At 41.3% G+C, this 15,981-nt stretch overlaps 1 protein-coding gene across 3 annotated transcripts in view; it reads left to right on the forward strand.

The window, feature by feature from the left end:
* The window catches only part of Exoc6 (exocyst complex component 6), a 146,297-nt gene that overhangs the window by 71,085 nt on the left and 59,231 nt on the right, over positions 1-15,981 (forward strand). For all 3 annotated transcript variants that reach the window (XM_076919887.1, XM_034518665.2, XM_034518677.2), the window contains 3 exons: positions 183-294; positions 1,217-1,351; positions 9,193-9,372. In XM_076919887.1, the coding sequence (XP_076776002.1) occupies positions 183-294; positions 1,217-1,351; positions 9,193-9,372 (427 nt within the window). The remainder of the gene's footprint in view (positions 1-182; positions 295-1,216; positions 1,352-9,192; positions 9,373-15,981) is intronic.

Consider the following 15,981-nt stretch of genomic DNA (forward strand, 5'->3'; position numbering starts at 1 on the left):
TTGGATCTCTTTTAAATGGAAATTTGTAGCTTAATGAGTCACTGACATTTATAAAGAGTAAACATATATATGATATAAAAGATAGGACAGAAAAATTACTGTAGTAAGTTATATCACATTATTGAGAATGTTAAGTAATTATACTCTTGGAAAGCTTTATCAGTGTTAACATTTGTTTTTAGCTCAACAGAAATAGATGATATGCTTAGGAAATCAACAAATCTGCTGCTGACCAGAATTCTGAGTAGCTGTTTACTGAACCTTATTAGAAAACCTCATATAGGTTTGACAGAGGTAAGAAGAAGTAACAACCAGATGTTTTACTGTGAAAGAACTGGGGTTGGAGTGATGGCTCAGAGGAAGAGCACACACTGGTTTTATAGAGGACCTGGGTTAGATTTTCAGCACTCATATGGTAACTTCCGTTTCAGGGCATTTGGTAACTTCTTCTGGCTTCTGTGGGCCCCAGGCATGCTACACATGTCTTGCACAGACACACATGCAGACAAAACACCCATGCACATAAAATAACAAAAAAACTATAAGTTGTTGTAAAATATTATCCTGTGGAGCTAGCTTTTCATTTAAAGTGTATTAATGTAAGTAGTCTTTCAGAAAGTAAGAGCATCAATCCAAGTACTGAGAAGGAGGAGCCAGAGAGACGGCTAGGTGGTTAAGAGCACTTGCTGCTCTTGCCGAAGACCCGGGTTCCAGGCATCTAAATGGCAGCTAATAATATCCGTAGCCCCAGATCCAGGTGATGTGACACCCTTGTCTGGCCTAATGCTCACGGTGTACAAACCTACATGCAAACCAGACACATATTTTTAAAAAAATCTTAAAGAAGAAGAAACGCAAGGGAAACGTTTCCCTAGGGAATGGTAGACAGTTGGAGGTAGAGGGCGAGGACCTCAGACTTCACAGACACTTGTGATCCTCATTTTGTGCTTGTTAAGTCTTGTGATCTACAGACTGCCATGGAAAGTCATTTTGAAAAACTTGGCTGTGGACTCGGAAAATGTAAATATTTTTAAGACAACATAAGTGCTCGTAAGCAGTATTTAGGGCAGAGTTTTGAAATCAGTTGTATCAGGTCTTGCTGGAATTATACAAAACTAGTTCAGAGGCAAGCTGGAAGTAATGACGGAGTTTTTTAAAAATCAGGTGGTCCTGCACAGGTGTGACCTGTATTTACTGTGGCTTCCATGTCTTTTAGCTGGTGCAAATTATCATAAATACAACACACCTGGAACAAGCTTGCAAATACCTGGAGGACTTTATAACTAACATTACAAATATTTCTCAAGAAACTGTTCACACCACAAGACTTTATGGACTTTCTACTTTTAAGGTAAAATCTAACCAAGACTTGTGGTTCAGTTATTATAGGAACTCTTTAAGAAATTAAAGATAATTTTCATTATATTCTAAACATTGCACATTACAGGTAATTGTTGCCTATAATGACAAGCAGTTGTGAGTTCCTCTTGGCAGTTTAAGGATCTTATTTAAATATTTTTTGAAAGTATTGGTTTTATGTAATGTAGTTTGTTCATCTTTTGACAACAAACGGCAGTGCTGAATTAGACTGAATTTTCATTAATGTTTTATAGTTTAACAATGATACATGGGTATGTGTGTCTGGAAATTAAAAAAAAAGTATGAGGTTTGCTTTCTGGTTCTGATCTGAAGAAAAATAAATGCAAGTTTTCCCTTTGTCTAGATGAAAGTTCTATCTGAGGCCATGGAATATGCTGTGATTCATCAATTAAGGGTGTTTTGAGAAGTATACAAGATTAATTAATTTCATGTGTTTTTTTATAGCCTGTTTTCTTACTCCATTAATCTTGAGCTGTAAATGAGACATTGGCTGGGTAGCTTGCTTTCAGTTGCTGGATAGATCCCTGAGAACCAGTTAAAGCAGTAAAGGCTTATTTGGGGCATATAGTTCGACAGTTTCAATCCAAGGTTTTTTGGCTTCATTGCCTTGGGCTTAAGAGGCCAAGCATCATGGTGGTGATCACATGATGGTGAACACATGGTGGTGCTCACCTCGTGGCAGCTGGAATGCAGTTCTGTGCTGCCAGGCTCCCTCCTCCTTCCACTTTTGTCCCTCTGAGCCCCAGGCTGTTGAAGGTGCCACCCAGAGCAGTTCTTCCCCTACTCATTGGCTGTTATATGCCAGATGACATCACCAAGCATGAGCACCTGAGCTCAGATCCCAGGAACCACAAGAAGCCGAGGGCAGCAGTGTGTCTAATCCCAGCACTCCCACAGCGAGGCAGAGACAGACTATTCCTCAGAAGCTCTTGGGCCAGCAGAGCTGCCCTTAGACAAGGGACTGCTTTGTTGCTGGGAGGGTCGGTGTAGGAACTCTGGGATTGCAGACACATGCTGTGGCACCCACTCTGTGTGGGTTCTGGGGACTTGAACTCAGGTCCTCATACTTGGGATCAAGTAGGAGCATCTTCCTAGCCTTTAAAATACATGATTTTGCTGGGTGTGGTGGCGCACGGTTTTGGTCTCAGTTCTTGGGAGGGAGAGGCAGGCAGATCTCTGAGTTCAAAGCTAAACTGGTCTATGGAGATAGTTCCAGAACATCTGGGGCTACATAGGGAAACCCTGTCTCAAAAAAAAATTTTTTTTTTAAAAAGTTAAAAATAAAATACACGATTTTTCAGATAATTTATTGCATTGTTCAACATGTTTTGAGTATTTAGTTCATCACTTTTTAATGATAAAGTTATGCTAACTCTAAGGAAAGGGGCAGCATAATGTTGTCGCCCTGACTAAACGGTAAAATGCATGACTTTGCTCCTCTCTCTCTGCCCATCCCACTGTCACATTCCTGCTCTCATGACTGACATCGGGATTTATTGTGTTATCTTCATCTGTTTCCCTCTGTCTTTAGCAATGGTGCCATCCAATAATCAGTTGGGTGCTGTATGCCATGGAATTCCAATTAGAAAGTTCAGGATTGGATCAAACGGTCTATGGCATATTGTTTCTTGAGTCAACGTAAAAACTAGCTAAGGGGGACACTTGTGCTGTGGTGCTTTCAGCCGTACCCTTACTTCTATTTTCAAGGTCTCCAAAAGGTCATAGAACCAATGCCTTTGTTCTAAATCAGCGGTTCTCATCCTGTGGGTCCCTTTGGGGGTCAAACAGGCCTTTCACAGGGTTCACGTATCAGATACCATGCATATCAGATATTTACATTACCATTCATAGCAGTAGTAAAACTACAGTTATAAAGTAGCAACAAAATAATTTTATGGTTGGGGGTCACCACAGTATAAGGAACTGTATCAAAGGGTCGTGGCATTAGGAAGGGTGAGAACCACTGCTCTAAATGATTAACATGAATGTGACCCTTTTTGGCCTTAAGTGTTCATAAAGTGCTTCAAATAAGATCCTTGTGTTAATGACCTGAGCAGACAAAGAGAGAGAGAGAGAGAGAGAGAGAGAGAGAGAGAGAGAGAGAGAGGGAAGAATAATAAGAAGAAGAAGAATAAGAAGAAGAAGAAGAAGAAGAAGAAGAATAAGAAGAAGAAGAATAATAAGAAGAACTTAAGAACTTTCTTAAACAATAATGAGTCTTGGTGTGCTAGCCTGTACCTGTAGTTCTGACTGTGTTGGATGCTGAGGCACTCGAGCCTGGAAATTGACTAATTTGGGCAACAGATCAAAGCCCATTTCTTAAAAAGCAACAGAAAAATTACAACAATGGGAAACATCTTTGCTCACTGTGACAGGAATGTCCAAGGATTGGGCAGATTTCAGCTGAGGTTGACGTTGGCTGCCCTTGGGGGCCAGTCCACAAGGACTCAGACTCTCTTCCTCTGTTACCTGTGATCTGCACGAGTTTGGCTTCATCTCTACACTCTACATGGTGACCAAGTGTCCCTTCTAGGCTCTCCTCTGCTACCAGAGTGGCCACCTGGCCACAGCTCCAAACACACACCCTGGCTGTTCCAGATTCTCTGTGAGCAACATGAGAATTACTAGTCAGCTTAACCTCGTCAGGATCTAGCCTTGGAGCTAGCTCTAGGTCAGCCCTGCCCAACTTATAGCTGTGGTTGAAGCCAGGATTATTTTCCAAGACATACCTGGGGGCTTTTAAAAGAAGGACCAATAGATAATACAGAGAACCACAGCTGTGTACTAACAATGTTTAGTTGTTACTGCTTAGCTTTTATTCAGAACACATGTGCTTACAGTCTGGGGGGGGGGTGCAGGGACTCTGTATGTTAAGCCGTTCCTCAGGGGGTTCTGTTTGGCGCCTTTGGTTGTGAAGCACTGATAATGGTAGGAGAGCTTTTTCATACATTGAAATAGAGATCTGTACATTATGCTAGTTACGTTTCTGCCCCTAGAGGGCACTGTTTCTTTAACAAGCAAAGGAGGAACTTACTGTTTTATAAGCTGAATCTTTACATTTTAATGAAGAGTATGTAACAGTGTGTCATTTCATACTGGGTCAGGGGCACACGTACTTCCCAGTGCTTTTACTTGACTGGATTATAAAATGCTGAGCTCCCTGGTGCGTAGAGACATTCATTCAAATGTCCTTTCTGTTTCTGTTCTTCCGGCCTCAGCAGTCGGGAGGTTTACTCAGAGTGCTTCTCTGAGGAAGGCGTTAACAGACATCTTAAAATCTGCTTTCCCCTTCATTTAAAAGAAGTTGTGAGAAAAGTTTGTTTTAACTTAGTATAGGAGAAGCAGAGCTTCTCAGCGTCACCAAAGTTCTTGATAGCAGCAGAGGCAGAAGCAGTGAGTCTTTATACTCTCTGCTTCATTTTTGCTTAGTTCTTGCCCCCAAACTGAAATGAAACAAACAAGTAGTACAATCTTGGTCACCTTTTCTCTGAACACTAAGTCCAGAAAGCACACGCTGTTTTTATTTGAGACAAGGTCTCGCTATGCATGCACCAGTGTTGGGATCAAGGTGCAACATTTTCGTGTCTCTGAGAACTCGACTTCCAGGTTGTATTGTTAAGGTGTGCTGTGGTGTAGATCTGTGAGTCACAAGCATATGACAGCCTGCCTCTCCCTGATGTAGCAAGGAAAGTTAAAAAGGGGTGTGCATTACTGTCATGGCTAATACATAATAAACAAGACTCCTCTGTCCAATTACCAGTGCTCCATTCCAGAAGGTTATTTTGTAATTGTTCAACTACAAATAATGTCAGCAGGACCCTGGATCTTCTTCCCATCCTTCAAGACACCCCAGAGGAGCTCTGACATTCTAGAGCAAGGTCATCCCTGGTCCCCTGACCGAGGACACTGGGAACTTAGTAAAATGCTTGTGTTAAGCTACTGAGTTCCGAGGTACCGTGTTACTCTGCGGTGCTTCGCTGGGACAGCAGCTGACATCTCGCTGCTTCTTCGTTGGCCCCTGTTTTCATATCGCTGGGAGCTTGAAGTCTGTGAAGCTTGGTTCTGGCCCACAGGGGTCTCTTTTAACTCTGCATGTCGTCTATACTAATTTGTTTATATTTACTCATTCTATGATTCTTTTCTTGTTTTTAAATGATTTTACTTACTTACATTCCAGCCATTGCTCCATCTCCCAGTCCCTCCCCCCATACAGTTCCTCATCCCATTCCTTCTCCCTCTTACCGTGGACAGGGTGCTCCCCCTCTTTTCTCCCCTCCCCCCAGGCCTCCCCCTTCCCTGAGGCCTCAAGTCTCTCCAGGATTAGGCACACCTTCTCTCACTGAGGCCAGACCAGGCAGTCCTCTGCTATATATGTGCTGGGGATCCAGCCTGCATATGCTGCTGGTTGGTGGCTCAGTCTCTGGGAGCTCCCAGTAGTCCGGGTTAATCATTGAGTCTCTGATATTCCTATGGAGTTGCCCTCCCCTTCAGCTTCTTTAATCTGTCCCCTAATTCAACCATAGAGTCCACTGCTTGGGTGTGTCTGTGTCTGTGTCTGTGTCTGTGTGTGTCTCAGTCAGCTGCTGGTAGGGCCTCTCAGAGGACAGCTCCTGTCTGTAAGCACATCATAGCATCAGTAATAGTGTCAGGCCTTGGTGCTCTCCACCACTACCCCCACCCCCATGAGATGGATCTCAAGTTGGGCTGATCACTGGACTGCCTTTCCTTCAGTCTCTTCTCCATTTTTGTCCCTGCAGTTCTTTTAGACAGAAACAATTCTGGGTCAGAAATTTTGACTGTGAGTTGGTAACCCCATCCCTCCACTTGAGACCCTGTGTATCTACTGGAGATGGACTCTTCAAGTTCCTTCTCCCCACTGTTGGGCTTTTGGCTAAGGTCACCCACTTTGAGTCCTGAGTCTCTCTCACCTCCCAGGTCTCTGGGACTTTCTAGAGGGTCCCCCCCGCCCCCCATCTTCTACCGTGGTTATTTTCTATGTGGCACTTTTGTATATGAACTACATTACAAAATTCTCCAAGACACTATTTCCCAGCTGCTTGTCTATCCTGTACTGTGTGCCAAGTACTGTTCTAGGCACACGGGGCTATGTTAGTGAGCAAGACAGATGAAAACTCTTTTCCTTAATGAAGCTTTCATTTTGGCGGATGCTCTTGTTTGTTATTTGTTTTTGAGCCATCTTCTCCCAACCTCTGTTCTTCAATTTTTCTGCCCTCTCTTCCCAGATGGTCCTGAGCCTTGTGGGGGAGGGGTGTGAAACAGATGCCCCGTCATTGCTGAACACTCCCCAGACATTTATTCTCTTCTCTTACCTGTGTTGTGAGTTTTTGCATTAACTGCTATCTACTGCACAAAAAGCCTTCTCAGATGATGTCAGAGAGCTGCATGCATCTAGGCTTGTATCTTTGAACAATTCATCTGCACTTCACCCTGAGGCTGGTGTCTTTACTATGATTGTCACATCTGCACTCGACACTGAGGCTGGTGTCTTTACTGTGATCATTATATCTGTACTTGACCCTGAGGCTGGTGTCTTTACTGTGATCATTATATCTGTACTTGACCCTGAGGCTGGTGTCTTTACTGTGATCGTTACATCTGCACTTGACCCTTATGGGTGCATTTCTCTGTTTCCTGCAAACTGACCACAGCTGAGAAATCTGTGTTTGGCCTTTAAGTTCATGTTCTTATATTTTTAGGACATGATATGTGGCCAGCTGTTGTTGAGTGGGGCGTTCTGCAGGTTTGTGCAGGTCTAGTTGCTGTAAAGTGCTTAGCATTGATTTCTTCCATCTCTTACTGAGCCTTTCTACTGCGCCTTTTCCACCTCGCTTACTACCTTTTAGTAATTTGACTATAGTTCCTACTTACTGAGGTGTTTTCCTCATTTTTTAAAACACATTTTTAAGGCTTCCCTTTGTTCTTTGGACACATTTTGAATAGTTTATGTGGATTTTTGTCTTGTAAGCCTAGTAACTGGGCTTCCTCAAAGATTCTTCTAATGATTACTTTTTCTTCCTTGGGGGCGGGGGGGGGGCGGGGCATAGTTTTCTATTGCATGTTTCTGTTGGTAAGCAGACATTTAAAATGTCATAATGTGGCAACGCTGGAAATCAGTATCTCATTCATCCTGGGTTTGTTCCTCTTCCCATTGCTACTTTATTGCTTTCAGATATTTTTCTGGACTGGATTTGTAAATCTGTTTTCTTTGTGTGGACGCTGAAGTCTACCTGCCTAGCTTAATGTTCAGCTAATGATTAGACGCAGATTTCCTCAAAAGCCTAGAATCATTAAATCCCTGTCTTTTGCAAGAGATTTTGTGTGTGCTGGGGCATGCCTTAAATATGGAGTCAGAAGTTAACAGTTCTGCTTTAGCTCCCTTTCCCGATTCAAGGTTAGTCCTAAGTAAGAGCTAGGCCTCTCAGGCTTTGTCTGAATATGCACACTGGCCCAGACTTACATATGGCCTTCTAGTTTCCCAAGAATATCTCAGGGTTTTTCCTGGTGTGCTTACATTTGATTGTTTTCGTTATGTTGTCTTCAGACAGGATCTTATTATGTATCCTTGGCTAACCTGGAACTCATAATATAGGCCAGGCTGGCATCGAACTCACAGAGATCTGCCTCCTGAGTGCTGGAATTACAAATGTGGGCCACCAAACCCAGCATAAGTTAGAGTTTTAAAAAGATGCCTCTGGGCATGTTGCTTTCCAGGATTTACTTTCTCATCTTTGGTTAACCATTTATGGGCCACAACTATAATCTACCACTGCAGGTATCCTTTTCATTAAAAAAAAAAAAAAAGCCCCAACTGTTTTGACTACACATGGAGAAAGGCATTTTTACACTGGAGAAGCGTCAGTAGGTCAAATAAAGATATCTCTGAAAATGTGGCTAAAGTTTATTTGCATGCATTTACATTGTATTATATATTATAAATAGTATAGAGATGACAAATTATATAGAGGAATGTATATAAGTTATAAGCAAATGCTATCCCATTTTATAAGGGACTTGAATTTAGTATTTATAATGGGAGGAAGATTCTGGAACTGATTCCCTGTGGGTCCAGAAAGACAACCATATTCCATTTTTTCTGTGATAGTCCAGCTTACTTTCCCTTAGTGAATCTGTGTGGTCTCTGCATTCTCAGCAATCTATGCTTTCTGGCTTTTGATCTTTATACAGGTCATTCTTATATGCTGTTAGAACAAGGGTGATGGTTAGTATTGTCAGCTGGACAGAATCTAGGATCATCTGGGAGATGGAGCACTGGGTATGCCTTGTGGGCTTATCTTGTTTGTGTTGTTGAGGAAGGAAGACACTGTGGATGACACCTTTGTCTGCCTGAGATCTGAGATTTTCTAGGAACAGAAAGCTCAATGAGCACCATTAGGCATTCATGTGTCTGCTTCCTCTGAGGATGAGACGTGGCCAGCTCCTGTCTTGGTGAATCCCCACCACGATGAACTATATATCCTTGAACTGTGACCCAGAATAAGCCCATTCTCCCCTAGGTTGCTTTCGTCAGGGCGTTTTTATCACAGCCACAGGAAGGGAAACTAAGACAAGTCTCTTAAAGGCAAGGGTGTTAGTAAGATCAGAAAGGACAGCAGATGGGACAGCCAGTCAGGTCGGCTTTGCTGTGCCCACTAAAATGCACCTCTTCTGAATTTTGAGTAAACAATTATAATGTTAAACCAATGAAAAACTTCAAGCAAAATTTGAAAATTTAAGGACACTTGCTTCTGTAGCTTCTGTAATTGTTTCTTACTGCTGGTGTTTTATCCCTAGGATGCGCGGCATGCAGCAGAAGGAGAAATATATACCAAACTTAATCAAAAAATCGATGAATTTGTTCAGCTGGCTGATTATGACTGGACCATGGCTGAGTCGGATGGGAGAGCAAGTGGTTATTTAATGGATCTTATTAATTTTTTGAGAAGCATTTTTCAAGTGTTTACCCATTTGCCTGTAAGTATAAACAATTTCAAAAACTGTAAGTTTACTTTCTTTTCTTTTTCTTTTTTCTTTTTTTTTTTGGTTTTTCGAAACTGTAAGTTTACTTTCTAAAATGCATTTTACAATTTAATTTTTTGGTGCTTCCTTGTTTAAAACAATCTTTTAATTTTCATATTTCTATTATCAAATACTTGTAACTCATTTGAGAAAGAACTAGCTGAAGTTGGTTGAGGTTTTACTTCATTGTACTTTTTAACTAAAATAACTACAATTTTTCGTTAAAAGCAAAACAAACCCCTGAGATTAACAGTGTAAATTTAAGTAGAAATAAACTTTAAAAGGAGCTTGTATAAAAGTCAATGTAATCTTTTCTCATTTACAAAGCCCAAGAAACTAATAGATTTTTTTTTTTAGCATTCATTCATTCATTCACTTGGGTTTTTTGAGACAGGGTTTCTGTGTATCCTGTCTTTTCTGGAACTCTCTATAGACCAGGCTGGCCTCAGACTCAGAGATCCAGCTGCCTCTGCCTCCCGAGTGTTGGGATTAAAGGCGTGTGCCACCACTTGGCTTTTGATATATATATATATATATATATATATATATATATATATATATATATATTTTAGACAACAGATTAAAAAGCAAAACAGGAACATTGCTCAATTCTGGCACATACCCAGAGTGTCCACATCTTCAGTTTCCCCTGATGCAATGCACGTGCTGTAGTAAGGGCATTTGAGTGGGAACTGACTGGAATACTAGGCTTTTCACTTGACTGCAGAGGCCAGTGAATGGGGGAACGCTCTTATTAAGCATGTCAAGATTAATATTTTAAAAGTGGAGTTTTTATGAAAATAGGATGAAAGTTATCAACCATTTAAATCCTGTATCCTAGTTTGGTTTCTATTGCTGTGATTAACAGTACAATCAAAGTAGCTGGGAAAGCCTACAGTCCATCATGAAGGGAAGTCAGAGCAGGACCTCAAAGGCAGGAACTGAAGCAGAGGCCATGGAGGAACTCTGCGTACTGGCTTGCTTCTTGTGGTTTGTTCAGCTGCTTTGCTTACACCGTGTAGAACCATCTGACAGTGCCTCCAGTGGGCTGGACCCACAGACATCAGTCACTCATAAGAAAATGCCCTACAGACTTGCATATGGACCAGTCTGATGGAGGAGGCAGTCTCTCCACAGAGGTTCCTTCTTCCCAGAGGACTCAAGCTTATGCCGTGTGGACAGAACACTAACCTGCACACTGCATTATGTAAGACACAGCTGACTTTGGGTTCACGTGGAACCTAAAGGAACACTCCTAGCCATTTCCTTTGTTTGAAATGAAAAGCAGCAGCAACAAAACAGCCCCAGTATTCCCTCCAGCAGATGAGGAGCTGCTCCAGATGGTTGACTAGAATAGTTTAAGGATGGTGTTCAGGAAGTAAAGCAATCGCTTCTAAATTAGATTCACTGTATAAAATAATGGGTTTCACTATGACATGGGTATACATGTATGTAGATCATGTATTCACATCATACTCATCCCTCCCTTGCTGTTTGTCAGTCTTGAATAATACCCTTCTCAAGGTAGTGCCTGGCCATAGCACTCCCAAGATACAGAGTGACAAAATGGATTTCTTCTCCAGTGTCAGCCTGCCTTGCTGTGGCTGTCACATGCCCAACCGTTGGGCTTACAGCATGTGACAACTGTGGGCTTGTCCTGTGGCCAGGACTGCTAGTCTTCACTAGAATGCCTGATTTCTTACCTTGTGCTTTTGGCTCTGGGTCCTCATACCCAGAAAGCCAGGGTTGGAACTGCAGGCTGTTACCCACTTTTCTTTACCTAGCCTTTGGGGTCCCCATTTTTTTCAGCTCCTCTGCCTCCCCGTTCATGATTCCTGATGCTCTTCTGTTTTTGTCTCTGGAATAAGTATGTACCAATATATATGGTATTGATCAGGGTTCTCCTTGGCACAAGCAGGAATGGAGCGAGGCATGGGGTTATAGATTCATCTGTTTAGGGTTGATTTCTTTTTTAAAGAATTATTTTAGGTGAATGTGTGTGCATTTGTGCATATCTCGGAGCTGCAGTTACAGGCTGTTGTTAGCTGGCTAGTGTGGGAGCTAAGAACCAAGCATGGGTCTCTGTAAGAGCAGCTAGTGATCTTAACTCGGGCCATCTGTCCAGGCTGTGGAGCCAGTTTCTTCTTCAGTTTCAGCTGCAACCTGTGCAGTTGCAGTGTCCCCCAGGTAGAAGGCTCCTGAGTGGGACGGGATATCCTGCTGTTGTTAGGGTCAAGTTCTTAATATGCTTAAATGAAGGGCTGCATATTTTTATTTTGTACTGACTTGCTTCTTTCCTTATATCTACATATTCCTTCCCCCTCTCTGTCTCTCTGTCTCCTCTCCCCTGTTCATCTTCTTACCCCTCGTCTTAACTTCTTCTCCCTGTATCTGCAGCTTCAGCTCTCCCTCCTTGTTCTGCAGTTCCTTTCCCTCTCTGTTGCCCTCATTCCTGCCTCCCTGTCCTTCCAGCTGCACTGCAGCTCTCTGGTGGTGCGTAGTAGACAGCGGCCTTCTCTGCTTTACTCTGTAGCTTTCTGTCTTCCAGGAAGCATTTCTTGATTTTCCCTGTCTCTCTTCTTTTTCTCTGCCTTTGAATAATTTTTCCATTTAAAAAAATTTGGTACTTTCTATTTTGCTGGCATATTAAGATGCAAAACACACATGCTGTCTACCATCTTGATTTTATGTGTATGAGTGTTTTGCCTACATGTATGTAAGTGCATCTCATGTGTGCAGTGCAGGCAGAGACCAGCAAAGAGTGTAGGAGTCCCTGGCACTGGGTTACAGGTAGTTGTGAATCTCCATGTGGGTGCTGGGAAGCAGACTCAGGACTTTCTTTGCCCTTTTTTTGTTCAGATTTTGTGAGATACATTCATTTTCTTGTTTGAAAACTGTAGAGGGAACTTTAAAATCAAGAGTAGAATCATTTGCTTTTTTTCTTTTGTGTGACCAAAAAGAATTATATTAAAAATGCAAGGTTATATCCTTAGAGCCCAGTTTTATTATTAATGGTTAATTAATTAACTTTTAAATGTGGACTACTAATGAATAATATTTATGTTATTTACTGAATATAATTCATATAAGAGTAATATGATGAGCTGGGCATGGTGGTACACACTTTAAATCCCAGTACTTGGGAGGCAGAAGCAGGCAAGAGCTCTATGAGTTCAAGGCTTGCCTGGCCTACAAAGCCAGTCCAGGACAGTCAGGGCTCTGTTACACAGAGAAACCTTGTCTTGAAAAACAGAAAACAAACAAACAAAAAGTAATATAATATGACAAAAGTAGTATGCATTCTATGATCTATTGGATTGTCTTGCTGTTGACTTTTTTTGCTACATTCTAGATGAATTTTGTCTTGATTCTGTGACTTTTATGTTTTCTATTATATCTATATATGCTTTAAAAGATGATGGAAAATAGTTAAGAAAGTAAATATGATGGTGACATTATACCAATCAAAACAAAATCTATTGCAGGTTACATCTAGGAAGGATTTAGTGGTTGTCTAGGGTCAAGCCCAGTCTGAAGAATGAATTTCCTAGTTAGCACAGCTGTCAACTCACTAAGTACGGGCTTCGTTAGGTTGCTTAGCTTAGGAGGTTGAGTTTGCTTGAGTCTTTACTTGTGTATTTAATGGAAATATCCATCTCCTCTCTACTAGAAGCTCAATGTCCACTAATAAACAAGGTCTGAGTTTTGCTACATCGCATGAATTTGAAAGACGTTTCTGAGTCAGTGCCTTTCTTTTGAAACTTTTAATGATACATAAACATTATATTTTTATTAAATGATGGTACTTGCCTGAAGCCTCAGCACTTAGAGGGACTGTAAATTGGAAAATTTATCTGATTACTATGCCACATAGATTCTATCCCCAAAAGAAAAAAAAAATAAAGTGGTTGATGTAAAAAATAAGCAGTGTTTTAATTCAGTCCTTTTATTTAAGAAATTGATATTTTGCTAATCATTGGAATTTAAAAGTCGTCATCAGAGGCTTATGTGCAGTTAAATTGTAACCAATGATGGGGGGTGGGGTGGTGGTGGTTTACTTTCACTTCTTAGGGAACAAAATATATTTAATTAGCTGTCAGATGTGAGCCTTTGTTTCTTAAGGAATTTAGTTTGGCTACATGAGTTATATTAGAACATAGTGACTTATCCTTTCAGAACATCCTCAGAATTATGTATTCTCTGTAACATTCTGTTATTTGTGAAGAAATTGACATTTTACTTCTTTCTAAATTAGAATCATCTGCAGAAAGAGCTACTTGTTATTTGTTCAGGTTCAGTGCATGCTGTAGACTTAACTAAAATTTCTGTAGCTTAAAATCTGCATTTTTATGTGTTGCTTAAAATTTAATATTACTGATGCTTAAAGTTTGAGAACCAGTGCTCTAGAGCAAAAAACCCTGTCTAAAGTTGGCTTTTGCTAAATTTGCCAGTTCAGCACACATTTAGTCACTGCTAAAGTTCGTTATTTTAATGCTGACAGGTCACCTTCATTATATGCACAAAGGTTTGTAGAAAAACTTACCTGAGTAATGTGTATGTAAAAGTCACCTACAGATCTTCAAGATGAAATGATTATCACAAGCATGTGGTAAGCGTGCCTTTTCATTATAGCCACACACAGACTCGTTTATTGTGTATTTACTTGTGCTGCCTTGGACCTCAGTTCTCTTGTAATTAGAATACATTTCCGTTTTTCATTTGATTGCCTTGCTTACTTCCTTCTCAGACTAAGGCAAACATCAATGATTATGCAGCCATGTCGGTAAGTAGATACAAGCTAAAGTTAGTATGTAAATTAGAAAATGATGAGCTTCCTGCAGGCTTATTTTTCCCAGAGAAAAATAAGTATTTAACTTATAATTATTTTGACATTGCCCTTGATATATTTGTAGTCTGTGGAAACATAAAGTCTGAAGGGAACATTAACTGTTTTGGTGAGACAGGACTTTCTGGAATTGATTATGAAAGTCAATAGGAAATACATCCTCCGGCAGGGCAGTGCTCTGGGAACCTCTCTGAGATCTTTCCCCTGAAAACCGATGCTAATGCGAGCATGGCTGACGTGGTTCCGTGGTGAGGCTTATATGAAATAGTAGCACGATGTTTAGGGAGTGCCTGGCATCAGTCTCGGAAACTGGTAGTTGCTACACCATCTACTTTGAAGACTTTATGCTCTTCCTGGGTGCTCTCTCTACAGTAGCACACCACGATACACCATGAGAACTAGCCAAAGGAGTTCATGAGCTAATACAATGCATGAGTCCACGTGATTCATGATTGCATGCTAGTCATGAGTCCATGTGTTGTGTGACAAAACTTTTCCTGGGAAGATGCAACACACAACATGTACTCACTCCAGGTATGGAGCCCAAAACTGACCAAAGTATGGGTTGTTGTGGATCTGGGGTCATTTAGAGATTCACTAGTCTGACCATGAATAAATTATAACAAAGAAGATGCTTTTTTTCATATGCTGGTGTCAGGTTCACATGCCTGACTGGGATTCCCCCAAGGCAATGGCTAGCCACCTCAGTCAGGGGTTTATAAAGGCCAAGAACGAAAGCTACAATTTGTTCCCTTGAAAGCTGAACGTCCTCTCATACAAAACAAGGTTTGTTTAAAGAAGCAGAAACAGCAGTAAAAAAGTAACGCCTGACAGCCCTTCACATTGGGAAGTCTAATTTTGTTTTATAGTTCTAAGTGCAGATATTTTAAACTTGTAAACATAAAGTTAGCCATCGCATTCCTTCCTTGAGTTATACTCTGAGTCAAATCCTTGACTCTGTGGTGGATGATATCTGTTCATATTGGGACTGAATCACCGTCGGCTTCATAGCTCCTAATCATGAGCTGATGTATCTGGTTACAGCATTTATAATTCAGGGGGCAACAGTAAGCCACAGGAGCAGAGCACTGTGGGCTGTGTGACAGCGACAGAATTTCTAGTCAGGAAGAGAGTGAGAATGGGAACCATTTGGGCGTGGGGTGAGGTGGTTGTTGTTTTCTTTGTCCATTTAGGGCCTTCACCCTTTCTGTGTGGTTTTTCCAGAGCACAGAGGAGTTATCTCTAACGATTTCTGAGTGGTTTACATGGAAACAACTTCCCCCTAAAGCCCTACAGTCACCTCCTTGCTCTGTGTAAAGCGGGTCCAGCTCCCTATCATGTTGTAAGATTACCTCGGGTAATGATTAGATCTGCTCTTCTAATTTTTGCAATAGAATTTTCTAATGCAAATAAATACTGGGTTATTTGACATCCTACGTTTTATAGTTGATATCAGCCATTGCTGTTTCTATTGCCTCAAGAGTGGCTCCAGCTGTTCCTAACCTTAAGCTTGTCCCATGCTGTACTTGATCTGAGAGTGCTGTAACCATGTGCAGACACAGTCTATATTGACAGCAGTGGGGGTGGTCAAGATGATGAGCTGTGGTCTTTTCCAGCGGGGTCACAGTGTCCTTTGGATCTAACATTCTAGCCTTTCGTTGAGGATAAGGGGTAACATACTCTCTTCTGTAACTGCTTCTTACCTGAAATTTGTCAAA

The sequence above is a fragment of the Arvicanthis niloticus genome, chromosome 1 (assembly GCF_011762505.2).
Source record: "Arvicanthis niloticus isolate mArvNil1 chromosome 1, mArvNil1.pat.X, whole genome shotgun sequence".
NCBI classification, from domain to species: Eukaryota; Metazoa; Chordata; class Mammalia; order Rodentia; family Muridae; genus Arvicanthis; species Arvicanthis niloticus.